Source organism: Pongo abelii, chromosome 1 (assembly GCF_028885655.2).
Source record: "Pongo abelii isolate AG06213 chromosome 1, NHGRI_mPonAbe1-v2.0_pri, whole genome shotgun sequence".
NCBI lineage: Eukaryota > Metazoa > Chordata > Mammalia > Primates > Hominidae > Pongo > Pongo abelii.
Genome location: NC_071985.2, coordinates 184,959,402 through 184,983,343, shown reverse-complemented (window position 1 = coordinate 184,983,343; position 23,942 = coordinate 184,959,402). Strand labels below are relative to the sequence as shown.

Here is a 23,942-nt window from a genome sequence, read left to right as displayed (position 1 = left end):
TCACAAACAAGGAGGCAACAAGGATCACACCTTATTATAAGCTATTAACAATGTATTGGTCTTTCTTGCTTTGTTGCATATCTTGTAATTTTGTGTTGACATGTGGAAATTTTAAGTAATATGATGTGACATATCTGGAAGGAATTATTTCCTTATTTATCTGAAGTCTGTCCTATCCACTGGTGAATGTGGGATACTGAGGTCTCTATTATATTGCATATCTATTTCTTCTTTCTATTCTATCAGTTTTTCCTTATATTCTTGGGATCTCTTTAAAGTGCATATATATTTGGAATGGTCATATCTTCCTGATGGTTTGGCCCTGTTGCCATTATAAAATATTTTTATTTGTCTATAGTAAGAAATTTAGTAAGAAAAAATTCTCTTAAAGTCTATTTGTCCAATATTTGTGTAGCCACTGCAATTCTCTTATGCTGTTGAATGGTATGCTTTTGTTTCGTTTTACACTGAACTTATTTGTGCCTTTGAATCTAAAGTGCATCTCTTGTAGACAGAATATTGTAGAACCATGATTTTTATCCAGTCTCCAAAATTCTACCTCCTAATTGGAGTGTTTAATTTTTTAAATATCATGAACTACCTATAGGTATGTTTACATACCTATATGATTTACATTTGCCATTTTGCTATTTTCTATGTCTTTTTTCATTTCTCCATCGTTGCCTTCTTTTGTGTTAGATATTTTCCAGGGTTCATTTTTAATTCCCTATACACTATATTTTTGAGACATTTTCTTACTAGTTTCCATGAGGATTACAAATAACATCTTAATACAGAAGAATCTAAGTTTAGATGATACCAACTTAATTTCAACGGGATATGCAAACTTTGCTCTTACATGTTTACAATCCCTCCCCTTTTCTTTTAATTGCTATTTTTACATAAATTACATCTTTATATAATATGTTCCCACCAACAAATATTTATAATTATTGTTTTGTGAGGTCATCTCTTAAATCAGATATAAGAACTAAAGAGTTACTGGCAAAAACTGTATTTAGCCTATCTTTTATATTTACCTAGTTACCATTATCATTGCTCTTTATTTCTTCATGTGAATCTGAGCTACTGTCTAGTGTCCTTTCACTTCATCCTGAAGGTCTCCTTTTAGTATTTCTTGTAGTGCAGATCTGCTAGTGATAAACCTGGTTTTATTTGAGAATGTTATTCTATATTTTTGAAAGACAGTTTTGCTGCATATTCATGGTTGAGAGAGTTCTTTTCTTTTCAGTACATTGAATATATCATTACACTGCCTTTTGGACTCCACAGTTTCTGATTTAAACCAGTTTTAAATCTTACTGAGGAACACATTTATATGATGAATCCCTTCTCCCTTGCTGCTTTAAGATTCTCTTTTTGTCTTTGGCTTTTTTCAAAACACTTTTTTTCTAGATACAGGGTCTAACTCTGTCACCCAGGCTGAAATGCAGTGGCGAAATCATAGCTCACTGTAGCCTTGAACTCCTGGGCTCAAGTGACTCTCCCATTTCAACCTTCTGAGTATTAGGGATTACAGGTACTTGCCACAATGCCAGGTTTATCCTTGGCTTCAGACTTGGTTTATAATGAGTCTGAAGTGTGGATCTATTTGTGTTTATCCTACTTAAGGGTTTATTGAGATCCTTAGATAATAATTTTCTTCAATTTGGCAAGTACCATTATTTCTCCAAATATTCCTTCTGTCCCTTCCTTTCTCCCTCTTTTTCTGGAATTCTTATTACAGCTATGTTGGCATGCTTAATGGTATCTCGCAAATCCATATGTGTTCATTATTTTTATTCTTCTTTCTGTTCCTCACACTGAGTTATCTCATTTGACTTGTCTTCAAGTCCAATAATATTTTCTTCTGCCTGCTCGTAGGGTGCTAATGAGTCCTTCTAATAAATTTTTCATTTCTGGAGTTTTTCATTTCAAAAAATTTTCATTTCTGAATATGTACTTGTCAACTTCAGAATTTTTATTTGGTTATTTAAAAAATAGTTTATAACTTTTGATTGGAATTTTATATTTTATGAGACATAATTCTAACACTTTATTTCTTTATAAATGCTTTCTTTTGGTTCTTTGAATAACTATATTTAACATAACTGATTTATGGTCTTTGTCTAGTGAGTCCAATGTGTAGGATCCTCAAGGACAGTTTCTATTCATTGTTTTCTCCATTTCCACTGTTTACTGTTGTTGTTTATTCCAGTTATTAGCATAGTGATTTTCTGACTTAGTTCTGCAAAGTAAACATTCCTTTTTGTGGGTGATCACTGATATCTCTATTCTGTTAGCTGAGTCATCAAGTAATGATCAGACAGACATTTCTATAAACCCTTAGAACCATTAAGTCTCCCAGTGTTTGCTGAGCAGCTCTGTATGTTGAGAGTACACTTTCAACACTTTTAGCCTAAGCCGTAACTTCTTCTTTATGCAGAGGCTTAAGGTAGGCTGGAATTGAAAGCTAAGGGCCTTCTTGTCTTTTCTAATCAAGTACATAGCCTTGGACATACACACAGTCCTACAAATATGAGTGGTCTTCTAAAATCCCAGGAATATGTGGTAGCTTTTCAAAGCCCCCTATGGACACACTCAGCTTTTTCTTTGAAGGTTTTTGATTGGTCTATTGTTTAATTCAATGGCTATACACCATTTCAGTTTGCAATGAGGTTTAACAATTGCCTGTAATTATTTCTTTTAAAAATGCCCTCCAGGGCAAAGATTTTGCACTGGGAAAGCTCTCACTCAAAGTGGGGTCTTCCAGGCAATCTCCAGCAAGTCAAGTAATTACAATTCTCTGGGAATGGTCTTTGAAGAAACCCTAACTTTATTTTACCTCTGACAGTGCCTGGCCAAAATTTTGGTTTTCACTGAGATTGTGGCATGTTGGTTATCAAGACTACTATGCAGCTAGAGAGCAGGAGATGGGACTAGGTCAAGTTAAAATGCCATAAAACTTACTGTCCCTACCAATATTTAGCTGTTTTTCATGCTAAAGCATTTGCTTGAGTTTCTAGAGATAAAGTGTATGAACTTGTGAGAGCCCCCTAGGACTCTGGCCCCAAGCAGTTTTTTACTTTCATGGTGTATTAGTCAGGATTCCCTAGAGAAAACAGAAACAAGAGGATGTGTGTACAGTTCGAAGACAACAATACTTCATTTTTCAACAATGAACAGAACAATCAGGCAGAAGATCAACCAGTAAATGGAAGACCTAACAACAATATAAATCAACTAGACGGAACAACATCTATGTAACATTCCACCCAAAAATAGCAAAATACATATTCTTTTCAAGTGCATATGAAAAATTCTCCAGGAATTTTAGGCTATAAAACAAGTTTCAATAAATTTGAAAGAACTGAAATCATATAAAATATGTTACCTGGCCACAATAACATGAAATTAGAGAATAATAGCAGAAGAAAAGTTGGGTAATTAATAAATATGTAGAAATCAAACAATATAGTATTAAATGATCAGTGGATGAAATAAAACAGGACAAGGGGCACTAGAAAATACTTCAAGAGAAATTTAAATTATAACAAAACATATACAACTTAATAATGAAAATGAGGCAGTGCTTCTAGAGGAACATGGCTATAAACACCTACATGAAAAAAGAAGACCTCAAATCAATAACCCAAAGCTTTTACTTCAAAAACTAGAAAAAGAACATAAAACCAAATCCAAAACAAGTAAAATACAAACATTAGAATGGAAATAAATGAGATCAAGAATAGAAAACTGGATAAAACCAATGAAAACCAAAGTTGCTTCTTTGAAATCATAAAACATTTGGCAATGTTTTAGTTAGACCAAGGTTCTAATTACTAAAATCAGGAATGAAAAATGGACATTACTAGAGATCTTACAGAAATAAAAAGGATAATAAGGAAATATGTGAAATAATTGTACACCAAAGTAATTATAGAATTGTCTACAATGGTATCTATAAATAAAAGAACAAATTACTAGAAAGATAAAAACTATTTAAACAGATCCAAAAAGAAACAGGGAATCTGAATACACCTATAACAAAGAAAGAGACTGAATTACTAATCAAAAAAACTTAAATTAAAAAAGCTGAGGGAGCCAAGATGGCCGAATAGGAACACCTCCAGACTACAGCTCCCAGTGTGAGCGATGCAGAAGACAAATGATTTCTGCATTTCCAACTGAGGTACCGGGTTCATCTCACTGTGGATTGTCGGACAGCGGGTGCAGGACAGCGGGTGCAGCACACCGAGCGTGAGCCAAAGCAGGGCGAGGCATCGCCTCAGCCGGAAAGTACAAGGGGTCAGGGAATTCCCTTTCCTAGCCAAGGAAAGGGGTGACAGACAGTACCTGGAAAATCGGGTCACTCCCACCCTAATACTGTGCCTTTCCAATAGTCTCAGCAAACCGCACACCAGGAGATTGTATCCTGCGCCTGGCTTGGAGGGTCCTACACCCACGGAGCCTCGCTCATTACTAGCACAGCAGTCTGAGATAAAACTGCAAGGCGGCAGCGAGGCTAGGGGAGGGGCACCCGCCATTGCCCAGGCTTGAGTACGTAAACAAAGCAACCGGCAAGCTCAAACTGGGTGGAGCCCACCGCAGCTCAAAGAGGACTATCTGCCACTGTAGACTCCACCTCTGGGGGCAGGGCATAGCCAAACAAAAGGCAGCAGAAACCTCTGCATACTTAAATGTCCCTGACTGACAGCTTTAAAGAGAGTAGTGGTTCTCCCAGCACGCAGCTGGAGATGAGAATGGACAGAATGCCTCGTCAAGTGGGTCCCTGACCCCCGAGTAGCCTAACTCGGAGGCACCCCCAGTAGGGGCAGACTGACACCTCACATGGCTGGGTACTCCTCTGAGACAAAACTTTCAGAGGAAAGATCAGGCAGCAACATTTGCTGTTCACCAAGATCTGCTCTTCTGAAGCCTCCAGTGCAGATACACAGGCAAAAAGGGTCTGGAGTGGACCTCCAGCAAACTCCAACAGACCTGCAGCTGAGGGTCCTGACTGTTAGAAGGAAAACTAACGAAAAGAAAGGACATCCACATCAAAACCCCATTTGTACATCACCATCATCAAAGACCAAAGGTAGATAAAACCACAAAGATGGGGGAAAAAACAGAGCAGAAAAACTGAAAATTCTAAAAATCAGAGCGCCTCTCCTCCTCCAAAGGAACGCAGCTCCTTACCAGCAACGGAACAAAGCTGGATGCAGAAAGAATTTGACAAGTTGAGAGAAGAAGGCTTCAGATGATCAAACTACTCCGAGCTAAAGGAGGAAGTTCAAACCCATGGCAAAGAACTGAAAAACCTTGAAAAAAGATTAGACGAATGGCTAACTAGAATAACCAATGCAGAGAAGTCCTTAAAGGACCTGATGGAGCTGAAAACCACAGCAAGAGACAAATGCGACGAATACACAAGCCTCAGTAGCTGATTCAATCAACTGGAAGAAAGGGTATCAGTGATGGAAGGTCAAATGAATGACATGAAATGAGAAGAGAAGTTTAGAGAAAAAATAATAAAAAGAAACGAGAAAAGCCTCCAAGAAATACGGGACTATGTGAAAAGACCAAATCTACGTCTGACTGGTGTACCTGAAAGTGACAGGGAGAATGGAACCAAGTTGGAAAACACTCTGCAGGATATTATCCAGGAGAACTTCCCCAGTCTAGCAATATAGGCCGACATTCAAATTCAGGAAATACAGAGAAAGGCACAAAGATACACCTCGAGAAGAGCAACTCCAAGACACATAATTTTCAGATTCACCAAAGTTGAAATGAAGGAAAAAATGTTAAGGGAAGACAGAGAGAAAGGTCGGGTTACCCTCAAAGGGAAGCCCATCAGACTAACAGCGGATCTCTCGGCAGACACTCTACAAGCCAGAAGAGAGTGGGGGCCAACATTCAACATTCTTAAAGAGAAGAATTTTGAACCCAGAATTTCATATTCAGCCAAACTAAGCTTCATAAGTGAAGGAGAAATAAAATACTTTACAGACAAGCAAATGCTGAGAGATTTTGTCACCACCAGGCCTCGCCTAAAAGAGCTCCTGAAGGAAGCACTAAACATGGAAAGGAACAACCAGTACCAGCCACTGTAAAAACATGCCAAATTGTAAAGAACATCGAGGCTAAAAAGAAACTGCATCAACTAATGAGCAAAATCACCAGATAACATCATAATGACAGGATCAAATTCACACATAACAATATTAACATTAAATGTAAATGGGCTAAATGCTCCAATTAAAAGACACAGACTGGCAAACTGGATAAAGAGTCAAGACCCATCAGTGTGCTGTATTCAGGAAACCCATCTCACGTGCAGAGACATACATAGGCTCAAAATGAACGGACGGAGGAAGATCTACCAAGCAAATGGAAAACAAAAAAAAGCAGGGGTTGCAATCCTAGTCTCTGATAAAACAGACTTTAAACCAACAAAGATCAAAAGAGACAAAGAAGGCCACTACATAATGGTAAAGGTATCAATTCAACAAGAAGAGTTAACTATCCTAAATATATATGCACCCAACACAGGAGCATCCAGATTCATAAAGCAAGTCCTTAAAGACCTACAAAGAGACTTAGATTCCCACACAATAATAATGGGAGACTTTAACACCCCACTGTCAACATTAGACAGATCAACAAGACAGAAAGTTAACAAGAATATCCAGGAATTGAACTCAGCTCTGCACCAAGCAGACCTAATAGACATCTACAGAACTCTCCACCCCAAATCAACAGAATATACATTCTTTTCAGCACCACACTACACCTATTCCAAAATTGACCACATAGTTGGAAGTAAAGCACTCCTCAGCAAATGTAAAAGAACAGAAATTATAACAAACTGTCTCTCAAACCACAGTGCAATCAAACTAGAACTCAGGATTAAGAAACTCACTCAAAACCACTCAACTACATGGAAACTGAACAACCTGCTCCTGAATGACTACTGGGTACATAATGAAATGAAGGCAGAAATAAAGATGTGCTTTGAAACCAACAAGAACAAAGACACTACATACCAGAATCTCTGGGACACATTTAAAGCACTGTGTAGAGGGAAATTTATAGCACTAAATGCTCACAAGAAGAAGCAGGAAAGATCTACAATTCACACCCTAACATCACAATGAAAAGAACTAGAGAAACAAGAGCAAACACATTCAAAGCTAGCAGAAGGCAAGAAACAACTAAGATCAGAGCAAAACTGAAGGAGATAAAGACAAAAAAACCCTTCAAAAAATCAATGAATCCAGGAGCTGGTTTTTTAAAAAGGTCAACAAAACTGATAGACCACTAGCAAGATTAATAAAGAAGAAAAGAGAGAAGAATGAAATAGATGCAATAAAAAATGATAAAGGGGATATCACCACCGATCTCACAGAAAGACAAATTACCATCAGAGAATACTATAAACACCTCCACGCAAATAAACTAGAAAATCTAGAAGAAATGGATAAATTCCTCAACACATACACCCTCCCAAGACTAAACCAGGAAGAAGTTGAATCTCTGAATAGACCAATGACAGGCTCTGAAATTGAGGCAATAATTAATAGCTTACCAACCAATAAAAGTCCAGGACCAGACGGATTCACCGCCGAATTCTACCAGAGGTACAAGGAGGAGCTGCTACCATTCCTTCTGAAACTATTCCAATCAATAGAAAAAGAGGGAATCCTCCCTAATTCATTTTATGAGGCCAGCATCATCCTGATACCAAAATCTAGCAGAGAAACAACAAAAAAAGAGAATTGTAGACCAATATCCTTGATGAACATTGATGCAAAAATCCTCAATAAAATACTGGAAAACAGAATCCAGCAGCACATCAAAAAGCTTATCCATCATGATCAAGTGGGCTTCATCCCTGAGATGCAAGGCTGGTTCAATATACGCAAATCAATAAACGTAATCCAGCATATAAACAGAACCAAAGACAAAAACCACATGATTATCTCAATAGATGCAGAAAAGGCCTTTGACAAAATGCAACAACCCTTCATGCTAAAAACTCTCAATAAATTAGGTATTGATGGGACGTATCTCAAAATAATAAGAGCTATCTATGACAAACCCACAGCCAATATCATACCGAATGGGCAAAAACTGGAAGAATTCCCTTTGAAAACTGGCACAAGACAGGCATGCCCTCTCTCACCACTCCTTTTCAACGTAGTGTTGGAAGTTCTGGCAACAGCAATCAGGCAGGAGAAGGAAATAAAGGGTATTCAATTAGGAAAAGAGGAAGTCAAATTGTCCCTGTTTGCAGATGACATGATTAAATACCTAGAAAACCCCATCGTCTGCCCAAAATCTCGTTAAGCTGCTCAGGACACAAAATCAATGTGCAAAAATCACATGGATTCTTATACACCAAGAACAAACAGCCAAATCATGAGTGAACTCCCATTCACAATTGCTTCAAAGAGAATAAAATACCTAGGAAACCAACTTACAAGGGACGTGAAGGACCTCTTCAAGGAGAACTACAAACCACTGTTCAGTGAAATAAAAGAGGATACAAACAAATGGAAGAACATTCCATGCTCATGGGTAGGAAGAATCAATATCGTGAAAATGGCCATACTGCCCATAATTTATAGATTCAATGCCATCCCCATCAAGCTACCAATGACTTTCTTCACAGAATTGGAAAAAACTACTTTAAAGTTCATATGGAACTAAAAAAGAACCCGCATTGCCAAGTCAATCCTAAGCCAAAAGAACAAAGCTGGAGGCATCACGCTACCTGACTTCAAACTATACTACAAGGCTACAGTAACCAAAACAGCATAGTACTGGTACCAAAACAGAGATATAGATCAATGGAACAGAACAGAGCCGTCAGAAATAACGCCACATATCTACAACTATCTGATCTTTGACAAACCTGAGAAAAACAAGAAATGGGGAAAGGATTCCCTATTTAATAAATGGTACTGGGAAAACTGGCTAGCCATACGTAGAAAGCTGAAACTGGATCCCTTCCTTACACCTTATACAAAAATCAATTCAAGATGGATTAAAGACTTAAACGTTAGACCTAAAACCATCAAAACCCTAGAAGAAAACCTAGGCATTACCATTCAGGACATAGGCATAGGCAAGGACTTCATGTCTAAAACACCAAAAGCATGGCAACAAAAGCCAAAATTGACAAATGGGATCTCATTAAACTAAAGAGCTTCTGCACAGCAAAAGAAACTACCATCAGAGTGAACAGGCAACCTACAAAATGGGAGAAAATTTTTGCAACCTACTCATCTGACAAAGGGCTAATATCCAGAATCTACAATGAACTCCAACAAATTTACAAGAAAAAAACAAACAACCCCATCACAAAGTGGGCGAAGGACATGAACAGACACTTCTCAAAAGAAGACATTTATGCAGCCAAAAGACACATGAAAAAATGCTCAATATCACTGGCCATCAGAGAAATGCAAATCAAAACCACAATGAGATACCATCTTGCACCACTTAGAATGGCAATCATTAAAAAGTCAGGTAACAACAGGTGCTGGAGAGGATGTGGAGAAATAGGAACACTTTTACACTGCTGGTGGGACTGTAAACTAGTTCAATCATTGTGGAAGTCGGTGTGGCGACTCCTCAGGGATCTAGAACTAGAAATACCATTTGACCCAGCCATTCCATTACTGGGTATATACCCAAAGGACTATAAATCATGCTGCTATAAAGACACATGCACACATATGTTTATTGCGGCACTATTCACAATAGCAAAGACTTGGAACGAACGCAAATGCCCATCAATGACAGACTGGATTAAGAAAATGTGGCACATATACACCATGGAATACTATGCAGCCATAAAAAATGATGAGTTCATGTCCTTTGTAGGGACATGGATGAAATTGGAAATCATCATCCTCAGTAAACTATCGCAAAGACAAAAAGCAAACACCGCATGTTCTCACTCATAGGTGGGAACTGAACAATGAGAACACATGGACACAGGAAGGGGAACATCACACTCTGGGGACTGTTGTGGGGTGCGGGGAGGGAGGAGGGATAGCATTAGGAGATATACCTAATGCTAAATGACGAGTTAATGGGTGCAGTACACCAGCATGGCACATGTATACATATGTAACTAACCTGCACATTGTGCACATGTACCCTAAAACTTGAAGTATAATAATAATAAAATAAAATAAAATAAAAATAAAAAAAGAAAATTCTCAATAAATGCTATACGAATGAATATAGTCAGAAAGATATGACTAATTTTAAGTGTTTGTGCTCAGGTTGCTTTTAACATAAAACATTTTAAAATATTGACATTAGTGTCTAGTGTAAGTCAACATGAACAAGTTTACTATCTTCCATTCAAGAAAGTCAAGCCAGGGGAAACATAAAACTTAAAGTAATTAAAGAAGTGGTGTTTCTGAATAGGAAGTAGTTTGCTTACATATGTAAATTCTTTTCTTGTATTAAAAGCATTAGAAAGTTGCTTAAACAACATTATTAGTGGTGCCAAGATTCCTGAGAGGAGATAACTTCAGAGAGGTGAGCTAATGGTTTGCTTCTGAGTTGTTTTGTTTTTTTTTTTCCTGAAGGCATTTGTGGATTCTGAGTACAGAACAAAATGTCAAGAATTCATGCTTCTTTTAACCACAGGTCCACTGCTGCAGGACAGAGAATCCAGCAGGTTTCTGGCAGTCTCACTATGCTAAAAGGACAAAATTAATGACTCTAGAGACCAAAATTCATTGAGACACAATGGGTGCAAAACCGAGCTGAATGTTCCCTCAAGACACTTGCAGAATGTCTGAAACTATGAAGTGAGGGGACAAAAAGCTAAGCAGAAAGTCTCCCAAAGGCAGAAGGGAGTTTTATCTGTTTTGCTGGAGAAGGTAAGAATTATACACAATAAGTTTGAGAGGGAAGGGACCTAGAATCACACCGACTCAAGTTAAAGCTACAAAGTACTGAAATTAAGAACTCAATAACTTTGTAACTGTTTTACTTTGGAATATTTAGATTTACAGAAAAGTTACAAAGACAGTATAGAGAGTTCCTATACACAGAAACTTCACCCTTCACTGAGGTTTTCTTAATGTTAACATATAACCATGGTGCATCTGACAAAACGAAGAGATTAACATTGATACAGTACTATTCTATAAAGTGACAACTTAATTTGGATTTCACCAGTCTTTCCAATAATGTACTTGTTCTGTTCCAGGATCCAATAGAGAATATCCTGTTACATTTAGTCATCATTTCTCCTTAGTTTCCTCCATCCAATCTGTGACAAGTTTCATAGTCCTTCCTTGTTACTCATGACTGACAATGCAGAAGAGTACTGATCAGGTATTTTGAAGAAAGGCCTTCAATTTGATTTTGTCTGAAGTTTTTTCACATTTAGACTGCAGTTATGGCTTTGGCAAGAACAATATCACAGAGAAACACCCTTCACATCACATGATATCAAAGGATACATGATATCAACCTGAGTAATCACTGATGATGTTAACTTTATCACTTCTTTAAGGTGGTTCTGCCACATTTTAAAACCGTCTTTGCAAAATTTTAACAGTGAGAGAAAACTAATATTACTCACTCCATTTTGCTTCTAACCTCACAAACTAACTGCCTTTGTTCATCCCTACATATAGGGCAAGCTCATCATGGGAGGAATTTAGTTGAAACTTTAAATTTAAAGTAATGATGGTAATAGTCTCTTCCTGAAACTAACCCACATCCTTGTTAGGGGACCAAAATCGCCCTTTGTAAAGTAAAGGCCAAAAAGTTATAATTATAGTAGGGGTCTGAACTTTGCTAAAAAATAAGAATAGTTAAACAATAACCCATAATTGCTTGCTTAGCTTGCTTTTCTGTAGTGCTTACTGTCCCAGAGTCATGTAACTGGAGATTTTAAGATTTATAACTTTTCCAACTGCTCCTGTAGATAACATCACTATTGTGAAACCTAAAGAACTTGTAAGTATTTTTCAGATTTAGTATTTTGGCAGACCAAGAGATGCCACCTGGACTTGTGATCCACACCGAGGAACTGACTCAATTAGTCCTGCAACCCCTCCCTGGAACTAACTCAGCTGCAGGAAGATAGTCTCAACACTCCCGTGACTTCATCCCTAGCTAATCAATTGCCTCAGTTCTCCAGCCCCTGACCACCAAAGCATCCTTAAAAATCCTAGCCTCTGAATTCTCAGAGAGGCAGATGTGGGAAATACCTCCTATCTCCTCACTTGATTGGCTCTGTTATTATTAAATACTTTCTCTACTGCAACTCCTGCTTTTCTCAGTGTACTAGTTTTTGTGGGCAGTGGGCAAGAACAACCTACTGGGTAATTACAATTTCTCCACCCAAGTTACTATTTGTCCTTTCCATGAACTACTCATTAGAAGCAAGTCACTAAGTCCAGTGTCACTCCAGTACTCACTCAAGGGGACAGAAAGCAAGCTCTACTTCCTGTAGGGGGTACAATATTCATAATCATTTATTTAGAATTCTGTAATGGAGATTTGTCCATTCTCACTATTAGTTATTCATTGTTTCATTTACATCAGTATGGACTCTTGGGTATTTATTTTATTCTTTGAATTATAATCCAATTCTACGGTTTTGTATAATATTATTCCAATACTGATGACCAGAGGCTCATTTAGATTGGCTTCTGTGTCCTGTTGACATGCCCCCTCTCCCTCTCTATCACCTTTTTCGAGCAATTCTTCACTTTCTGCACTACAAGATGCTCCATGTTAATCTTGTATTTTCCCTACCCCAGCCCCAGAATTAGCCATTGTTACAAGAGCACTAGCAACTTTCATTGGAAAAAGGTTTTTTAGAAACCAAGATCTGGGATCTGGGTGTGCTCATTGCTATTGTCACTGCTTCTGCCCTTTCGAAGGGCAGAGCTAGGAAATATGTATGTATTCTAACTCAGGTATATATTCATATCTATTTTTTTATTTCTGAATCAATCCATTTATATATATTTTAAAATAAACATGAATTAAAACTTATCTCAAACTCCAACCCAACATCACAGAGTTCATTCTAGCCTTCATCCTCCTGGCTTCTTTGTACATTCTTTTTCTGACAATGAGAAATCTGTCTTTATCTACAGTTTATTTACTTATTGGTTCAACTCTAATACATGTGTAAAATATTTTCAGTATTGCTAATCCATATCCCTGTATGAAACACATTTATCTACTAGAGCAGGGGTTAGCAAACTACTGGTACTTTGACTATTTTACTATAAGAGCTAAGAATTGTATTTACATTTGTAAATGACTATAAAAATAGAATATTTTATGAAAATTCATGTGAAAATTACATGAAATTTACATTTTAGTGCACAGTGATAAAGTTTTTTTGGTACACAGAAATGCTCATTTGTTTGCATATTGCATATGATTGCTTTCTTGCTACAACCACACAGCTGAGTAGTTGTCACAGGGATGCTATGACCTAAAAAGTAAAAAGTATTTAACATCTGACAGTCTACAGAAAAAGTTTGCTGACCACTGAACTAGAATATAGTGACTATGTAGTTCTTTTTGTCTTAGCCTTACCATATGCATTTAAAACATCATATTCCAAAGTTATTTAGGTCAGTTAATTTAAACATGTCTTACATTTTAATATTGTTATATTCATCAATTATGATAGTCATTACATCCTTGGATGACACAACATCACGCTTTTTTCTTTTAATTTTCATATAGTAAAGTTAACTCTGATGTACCTATCTATGAGTTTTGACAAATGCATAAAGTTACGTATTGATCACTCCCATTCCAATCAGAACAGTACCTGAAACCTAAAAATTTCCCTGTCAGGCTGGTCTCTTTTATAGTCAACATCTTCTTCCCCCTCCTTACAAATTTTGTTACTTCAATAATGTCATATAAATAAAATCATACATGTAGCTTTGGGGATCTGGCTTCTTTCACTTAACAAGCTGTATTTAAGATTCATCATGTTGTGTGAATTAATAGATCATTCTTTTTTATTGTTGAGTAGTATTCCATTGAAGACAGACATGCCATAGTTTGTTCACCATTCACCAATAAAGGGCATCTCTGTTGCCTCCAGTTTTTGACAACCACAAAGTTTCTATAAATATTTGTGTACAAATTTTTGTGTGAACATAAATTTTCAGTGCATTTGGATAAAGACCTAGGAGTAGGATTGCCAGGTCATATTATAAGTATATGTTTAATTTTATTTAAAACTGTCTTATATAGTGGCTATACCATTGGTATTCCCACCAGCATTAAATGGGAGTTCCTGTTGTTCCACATCCTTGTCAGCATAATTTTGTTGTTGTTGTTTTTGGGTGTATGGTGGTATATCATTATGGTTTTAATTTGCATTTCCATTATGACTTGAGCATGTTTTAATGTGTTCTTTGGTGAAGTGCCTGTTCAGATCTTTTGCCCATTATTTAATTTGGTTATTTATTTTCTTTTTGTTAAGTTTGGATAGTTGTTCTGTGCTTTTCTTTTTTTTTCCTAACTCTGGATACAAGTCCTAACTCATATATGTGATTTTAAAATATTTTCATCCAACTTGTGGTCTTTTTTTTTTTCTCTTAATAGTGACTTCCACAGAGCAAATTAAATCCAATTTATCAATTTTTTTAACTTTATGGATGTTGTGTTTGCTATCATATAAAAACTCATTTCCGAAATTAAATTACACAGATTTTCTACTACATTTTCCTCTATAAGTTTTACAGTTTTACATTGAAGATCTATGATCTATTTTGAATTACATGCCAAGAGGCTTTAAAAAAAAATTCAGAACCATTTGTTTAAAAGATAACCAAAACAAAGTCAACATTTAATTGGCTTTACACTTTTGTCAAAATCAGTTGACCGTATTTAAGTGGTCTATTTCTGGAATCTTTATTCTATTCCTTTGATATATGTGTCCATAATTTACTCAATATAACACAATCTTCATTACTGTGCTTTATTGTAAAAATCTTAAAATTAGGCAGTGAGTCCTCTAGCTTCGTTCGTTTTCGGATCGTTTTGATTTTTCAAGTTTCTTTGCCTTTCATACACATTGTTGAATAAGCTTGTCAATATCTACTAAAAACATGTGCTGGAATTTTGATTAAGATTGCATAAAATCTAGACAACAAATTGAAATTCAAATACTGAATCCTCCCGTCCATGAATATGGTATGTCAACTCTACTTATTTCTCTCTTCCTTGATTTATTTCAATAGTGTTTTCTAGTTCTCAGCATACAGATCCTACACATATTGTTAGAATTTTAGCTAAGCACTTAAATTACTGCAGCTATTGTAAATGGCATAGATCTTCTAACTTAAAATTTCAATTGCTCATTGCTGGTATATAGAAAAAAAACTGACTTTCCTTCTTTCTGTGACCATGCTCAACTCACTATTTCTATGAGCTTTTCCATAGATCCTTTAGAGTTTTCTACATAAATAATCATATCTTCTGCAAATATAATTATGTTTCTTCCTTTCTAATCTTTATGCCTTTTATTTTACTTGCCTTATTACATTGCCTAAGATTTTCAGTATGACACTAAAGAAAACAATGCTTTGTTTCTGAAGTTTGAGAAAAAGCAATCAGTCTTTCACCAGTGAGTATAATGTTAGCTATAGGTTTTCAACAGATGCTCAAAGTAAGTTCGCTTCTACTCCCACTTTACTAAGAGTTTTTATCATGAATGGAGTTTAATTTTATTGAATGCTTTTTTGTGTCTGCTGAAACCACATATAAGAAATATGCTTTTTTCTTAATCATTTACTAGGATAAATTTATACTGCATTTCTGCAATAAGTCCACTTAATTGTGATGTATTTTCATTTTTATATACAGATGGATTTAATTTGCTACTATGTTGTTGGGAATTTTTGTATATACATTCATGAGGGCCATTGGTCTGCATTTTTCTTTTCCTGTAATGTTGTTGTCTGGTTATAGCATAACAATAAATATTGACTTCATAAAATGACCTGGGAAGTTTTCCTTCTTCTATTTTCAGGGATGTGCAAGACTGGTATTGTGTTCTCCTTAAATTTTGTTTGGATTCACCAGAGAAACCATCTGGGCCTAGGGCTCTCTCCTTGAAAAAGTTCTTAACTACAAATTCAATATCTTTAATAGATATACAACCACTAATATTATTTCATCTTTAGTTAGTTATTGTATTAGTCCATTTTCATGCTGCTGATAAAGACATACCTGAGAATGGGCAATTTACACAAGAAAGAGGTATAATTGGACTTACAGTTCCACATGGCTGGGGAAGCCTCAAAATCATGGTTAAAGGCAATAGGGAGCAAGTCACATCTTATATGGATGGCAGCAAGCAAAGAGGGATCTTAAGCAGAGGAACTCCTCTTTTAAAAACCATCAGACCTTATGAGACTTATTCACTATCAAGAGAACAGCCACAGGAAAGACTTGCCCCCATGATTCAATTACCTCCCACAGGGTCCCTCCCACAACACATGGGAATTCAAGATGAAACTTGAGTGGGCACACAGCCAAACCATATCAGTTATAGTAGTTTGTATTTTTCCAGGATTTGGCCCATTTCATTGATCAAAGTTTCAACAGCAAAACCTCATGAAAAGCTTTCATCAAAACTTCAAAATCAAAATTTCATCAAAGTTTTAACATCAGTGCAAATACAGCAGAATATAGGATTAGCAAAGAACAGTTTAAAAGCAAATATCCAAACTGGAGAGAAAAAATAATGAAAAATATGAATATAGGCATAAGATACATATGAGACACATTTTAAAGATTTTTATATAAGTGTAATTTGAAGTTCCAGAAAAACAGCAAAGAGATATTGGGGAAGAAGCAATGTTTAAAGAAAGAATGGCTAAGAGTTTTCCAAATCAGATGAAAGACATGAGTTCTGCATACTGAATGGATATTAATTCAGTAAAACCACATTTAGATAGATCATAGGAAAACTACTAAACACAATGTCAAATAGCAAATCTTACATACAACAGAAGAGGGAAAGCCATATTATTGCAAACAAATAATAGCTGATTTTTCAACAGATACAGAAGCAGCCAGAAGACAATGGATTAGCTTCTTTTAAATGCCAAAAAAAAAAAAATGACTTTTAACCTAGAATTCTACATCCAGCAAAACTATTGTTCATAAATACAACCAAGATGTTTTGAAGAAAACTCAGAATTCTCATCCAGGAGTGTGACATAAAAAGAAGCATTAAAGAGAGTTCTTCATGTTAGAAGGAAAACGATTCTAGAACCCAAATGGAAACAGTGAATTGCAAGAAAGAATGAATAATAATATGTGATTAAAATAAGTGTTACTAGATGAACAAAAATAATTTCTTGTGTTTTATACATGTAGAATTAAGATGCATGATAATAGATAAGCAAAAAAGAAAGCAGATTAAAAACAGCTAAATGTTTCCATGTTCCAATATTATTCAAAAAATCATAAAAAATAATGTCATGTATGTATGTTGAAATAAGGCAAACAATAACAAAATAGTTAAAAAAGAACCACGAGTTAATACAAAGGAAAATAAATTGTTAAAAATTTTGATTAACCCAAACAAAAGACAAAACAACCTACATAAAAATACTAGATTTTCATTCTTGAAAAAAAAAAACTCACGTGTTACTTACAAGATACATCCTTTACATATAATGACATAAACAAAAGAATTGAAAAATATATACCATGCATATACTAGACAAAAAAAGCTGCTATAGCTATACTAATATCAGATAAAATATACTGTGAAACAAGGAATATTACTAGAGATAAAGAGGGACATTTCATAATTAAAGTTCCATAATCCATTCAATGACATCGCTTCAAAATATATAAAACAAAATTAAGAGAACCAGAAAGTAAAACAGACAAATCTATAATCATGAGACTTGAACCTTTCTTGAAATGTGACCCCTAGCTACCACTATGTGGAAAAAAATAATTCCAAATGGTTCATATATTTAAATGTTAAAGAAAAAGGCCTTTAGAAGACATAGGAGAAAGTCTTAAAGTAGACAAAAACTATAAAAATGCTAATCAAAAAGGAAAAATGATAAACTGTATTCATTAGAATTAATAACTACTTTTAATCAAAAGATACTATTAAGAGTGAAAAGATAAGGCACAGAGTGGAAAAAAAATTGCAAAACATATATCTAAGGACTCATATGAAGAATCTACAAAGAAATCTTACCTAAAAATGAAAGATAGACAATCCAGTAGAAAAATGAACGAATGATGTGAACACAAAAGAGGATATCCAAATGGCCAATAAGAATATTCACTCGTCATTGGACACAGCAAATTAAAACCATTATATGATAAATTACTTTTCACTTATCAAAATGCCAAATGAAAACACAGAGAAGCACAGACGCATATGCATGCACACACATACACACACACAATCAATCAATCAAAGGAGTAGGGAGGATGTGAAACAAGTAGAACTCTCCCACATTGGTAGTGGGAGTGTAACTGTTAAAACCATGTGCAACATTCTTTGATAGCATCTACTAAAGCTGAGTGTACATTCCCTCTGATTAATTCCACTGGTAGATACATACCCAAATAAAATGTATGCAATGTCACCCAAGGACATGTGCATACTGCTTACAGCAGCTCTGTAATAGCCCAAACCCAAAACAAACCAAATGCCCACCAATGGAGGAATGAATAAGTAAATGGTAGCATTTTCATACAATAAAATGTATTGTATGAAAACATTTTATTCATGGCAACAAGAATGAACTACTGCTACACTGCTAGGTAAAACAAGATGTCTAAATTGCAAAAATGCTTGAATTGAAAAACCAAAAAGAAACAGGAATAAAAAAGTAGACACTGTAGGATGTCATTTATATAAAGCTCAAAATGTGCAATATTATATCTTGCTGTTAGAAGATAAAAAACTTTGTTAGAAGTTTGATAATGTTTACACTTGGAATGGCAGTAGCTGGCAGGAAACAAGAGGGGCTTCTGCAGAACTGTTTCATTTCTTGATCTGGTAGGTAGTTTACGTGAGACTGTTAATTTTATAATTTATCAAGCTGTTACTTATTATTTGTGCATTTTCTATGTGTTCTTTTCTATACTTTGAAAAGAAGTTTAATTTTAAAAACAGCATGTATATAGAAACTTAAAACTGTAAAAACTGATCCCAAGGTCATATAAACCCCTTATACCCCCCCAAGACTAATCTTAGTGTCCAACACACGTTGATGATAAATGACTGCTTTTTAAACTAATGAATGAAACAAGAGATCAAACACATAAAAAAGTACTGTCATTATTTCCCAGCTGTCATTTATATGAATGCTTACCTGGTTTTTCTCAGAAAATATCCTCATACAGATTTTTTCTAATGTTAAACCTGACAAACCTGAGCTGCTCTTTTCCTCTTTTATTCAATTAACATACAAATTAACTGAGAAGTTTCTTCAAAATACATACCTCTCCTACCCACTCATGCTACCATTTAGAATTAAATCTATTTGCAGCAGATGAAATTGCTTTATATCGGGCCACAAAACAAGAGTTCTCATATTTTGAAGGCTGTGAAATAATCATCAAGTCACTATGTACTGAAACTTTATAAGATAATTATCACTAACATTGTTTATAGTTAAGATGGTCTATTTCAAACATTTTGCATAATGACTTAGGTCAAGCAGGAATTTAGATATGTTGCCTTGGGCAAAACCACTGACTTCCATCAAATGGAGCTTGCTTGCTTTCTTTTTTTCTTCCCGGTGACTAAATTTTGTAAGCTTTAGGCATCTTTGGTGGTTTTCTTGACCTATTATAAATAGTCTTCAAAAGAAAATTTTAGAAACTAACATATAAATGTCTTTGATGAGCCTGATGTGATTTCAAGACATTTTTTACCCGGTCATGGATCTCATCGCAGTTTGAAGGTGAACACCAATCAGAATGAAACCTGTAGGCAAAAAATAAGTTTTATTTTTATTACTAAAATCAGGTACTGATTCTAAGCTATACTATCAAGTTTTCACAGTATGTTCAACAAATAGTCTTAATAAAGGTTGGCATACATTTGGGAGAACATATCTATATATCTGACCATTTTATGATTTCCACACATAGTTATTTGGAGCTTTAATTAAAGATACAGATTTTCATATGAAAACAGTAATTCTATGTACAATGCCTTTACATATAGTTCCTATTCTCTAGCAATCACACCCTCAAACTGTGTGAAAAAATTCCTTTCTGCAGAGAAAAAAATATCTAATTTTATGAAATGAAACAAAATGTGTATAATAGACAAAAATATTTACAATTTAATCATGCTCATTTTTTCAGAATACAGAGCAACATAAAAGTTAAATGGTTTCTTTTCAACACAGATGATATCATCTCTCTAGTCTCAGCTATGAATAAATGCATCTAAAAAATTGAAAAATATGACTATTATTAGAGTCTGGGGGTTGAAATTAAAGATATGAAAGAAGAAACAAAGCATCCTTTCTCTTTTGTATGCCCTTCTCAAATTCAAAACTGACACTAGTATAGATAAACGACTTTATTTCATATAATAATGAAAATTTCTAATTATAATGTATAAAGTGTTATTAATAATTCCCTTATAATGAAATAGGTAAAATGTTGCTATGTTGCTTAAATCTTTGCCTTGTTTTCTTCTCAGTTTGTCCTTTTTTTTTTTTTTTTTTTTTTTTTTGAGACGGAGTCTCGCTCTGTCACCCATGCTGGAGTGCAATGATCTTGGTTAACTGCAACCTCCGCCTCCCAGGTTCAAGCAATTCTCCTGCCTCAGCTTCCTGAGTAGCTGGAATTCCCCGCCACTACACCTGGCTAATTTTTGTATTTTTAGTAGAGAGGTTTCATCATGTTGGTCAGGCCAGTCCCAAACTCCTGACCTCGTGATCCGCCCGCCTTGGCCTCCCAAAGTGCTGGGATTACAGGCATGAGCCCAGTTTTTTCTTAAAAGCTACAATATCATATGTTTATACAAAGTATAAACTACTAAACAGGATAAATGTTTTATACAATCTACTTTAAAGAATGCAATAAGTAATGAATAATCAATTATCTAAATTTTAATCTACTGTATATATAAAAGCAAGTTCTATTGCACCTATGAAAAATACATTAGCAGACTTTGTTATTTGCAATATATATAGCACATCTTGGAAATCTGAGATCCAACTATGCAGCTCTGAGAATCCACTGGATCTCTTCAATGATACTATTAGAGGATCCACTAGTCTGTGCTGTGGGATAAGGAATGCTTGCTTGCCAATCTAATTTCATTTATAAAAGTCAAAACTTGAAGCATGATTCAAAAGAATATCAGCTCCTTTTTCAGTAGATTTGCTAGTATTGCTTGGTCTAATTTTAGTAATAACTCAAAACCTCACACAAATTTTAAATTATAATATTAATATTTACACATTGAGAAGGAAACAACTTCTGAAATATAACACTTATAACCAAAATTAAAACCATTTTATGTTGTGCTAACTTTACTGGAGGAATTTCTTAAATGAGCACAAAGCAAAAACCACCTTCACTATAAATAAAGCAATTCATTTAATTAAAGCCATTGGGAAAGTTTCTAAAAATCTGTTTATATACGTGATTAAGGAGTCAGCACTTTACTGCAATCTTAGAGAAAACTTACTTAATTTCAATAAATATTTACACAGATAAACTGTATGTTCTGCCATACATCATCCACGCAAAACTTCCAATTTTGCCTGGAACATATAATCCACATTTATATCAGTTTAAACTGTTTATTGATTTCAATAGATTGTATAAACACCCTACAAGTATACTGCTTAGTGACCTATAAAAAGCCATTTCAGAGAATGTCTTATATTTAAAGATGAGGTACTAAGCGTTGAAAAGAATAAAATGTTTTTGTTCCCAGGAGTATGTCTTAGACATTTTATCTTCCTTTAGAGACTAGATATTTAGAAAATACACTCAAATCAAAGGTGTTCTGCTTTAGCGAAAGTAAAAAAAGCTTATCTATCATGCCTGCCCCAGAGAGTATACCAATAGAATGTTAATTTGTATAGGTAAATTCAAAACTAAATTGCCATTGTATTCTTTTATTTTAAAATTACCTAACCTTCCTCAAGTTATAGTTAAAATATGTCATGTTTAACATTAGAATCACTCATTTTCTTCTAGCAAAGAACTTACTACATCTATTATCCTGAGTGAAAATAATGTGTAAATGCCACCGCTATCTACTCTAAGCCCTTCCCCACACTGAAATATGAATAAAGGGACAGCTAACTTTAGCTGTCATCAAGGAAGAATTTTTGAATATAGCCTCAATGGCAAATTGATCAATCCGGAAGACTGAGGTCAAAAGCTGGAACAAAATTGCATACAAAGATAAAGTAACACAGAACTAAAATTAATACTGTACTAGAGTGGTAGGTTTACAATTGGAGAGTTCTGCAAAATATGTGAAAAGGTAGAAAAATAAAAGTATTAATAAAAGTAAATAAAAACAAATTTATTTATAAAAGTAAATAATATTTATTTATAAAAGTATTTATAAAAGTTTATTATAAAAGTAAATAAAAACATATCCAAGGAAATACAGATTTAAAAAATTCTGGAAAACTTAGAGATGACAAAGTACCTAATCAACAAAATCACAAGAGATGAATTCTAAAAGTCGGTAAAAAGAAAGGAGCACCAACTGTATGTCTGAACAGCTGGGCAGATGAGGAAATCGAGGAAAGTCTCCTGATACTGAGATGCAAGTTACCAACTTCAGCAGAAAAACCTCTCTTCCAGTTTTTCTCCTGAATTTTTGATGATGTTGTTGTTGTTTGTGTGTGTGCGCACCTATGTTAACGATTCCATGATCCCCCACTACCCCGCAACAGGCATGATTCTAATGGACTAGAAGCAACCTTAATCAAAATTCCATATCTCAGGATTAGGGTCTACAACATGCCTCCATATATCCATTATGAATACTTTCAAAGCTAATAAGTAAACAGACAAACCTGTATGTTTAAAATAGATTTGTTTTAATACAGCATCCAAACTAACACACTATTGTTCAAATCATCAGTTTTGAGTTAAACTTTCGATATATTCTCTACAGTTAATTAAATCTTTGTTAATTATGTCTGATAGACCCAGTACACTATAGGAATCTGGTGTGCTTACTTTAGCTTTCTGACACCAGCTGTAAAGATACATCGATTTCCATGTTGTTCAGTGTCCAGTGTTTCTCTTGCATATAGAAAAAAACTTATATAACTTTTTCACCAGGATTGATTTCTTTTCAACTTATTACAGAAACATGGTTTTCTATATTACTATTTGTGACAGAGGCAAGGAATTTCCTATTTCAATTTTAAAATATATGAAAAGGAACTATTTATTTCACATCCAAATTATAACAGGATCAGACTCTGGTTGCCATAGCATTTTTAAAGGGAGAGCTGGAATCTTTACATGATTAAGATGCTCTTAGGGAGCTGGGGGAAGGTTGTTTGAGAAAACTAGATACCATCTACCAACAATATATAGATAGCCATTATCACTAAATAAAAAATATAATCTGTGTTGTGTTTACACTTAAGGCAAGCCTATAATATTAAATTCCTCTGAATCTACTAAAAACAATCACATATATTACTTTTCACTTTTAAGAACTATAATCTGTAATTAAGGTTAATGTGACCCATATCTGGTTAATAAACTCACATCTAGAGAACTGTGCTAAGAAGAAATATCTAACATTATCTAATATGTAATATATTCTAAACAAAAACAATTTAAGCCTTTTAAAATCAAATTACACTTTTATAAATATTCATTTCACATGCATAATTGCTGCTTCCCCTTCTAAT

The 23,942-nt window shown here is 34.7% G+C and overlaps 1 protein-coding gene across 14 annotated transcripts in view; it reads right to left on the bottom strand.

Moving 5' to 3' along the window:
* Positions 1 to 23,942, bottom strand: part of SPATA6 (spermatogenesis associated 6) — a 172,660-nt gene that overhangs the window by 47,488 nt on the left and 101,230 nt on the right. For 9 of the 14 annotated variants that reach the window (XM_063712515.1, XM_063712516.1, XM_009250585.4 and 6 more), the window contains one exon: positions 19,909 to 20,008. The exons of 1 other annotated variant lie outside the window; for it this stretch is intronic. In XM_063712515.1, the coding sequence (XP_063568585.1) occupies positions 19,909 to 20,008 (100 nt within the window). The remainder of the gene's footprint in view (positions 1 to 19,908; positions 20,009 to 23,942) is intronic. 4 more of the 14 variants (XM_063712537.1, XM_002810848.6, XM_054535062.2 and 1 more) reach the window with 1 other exon arrangement.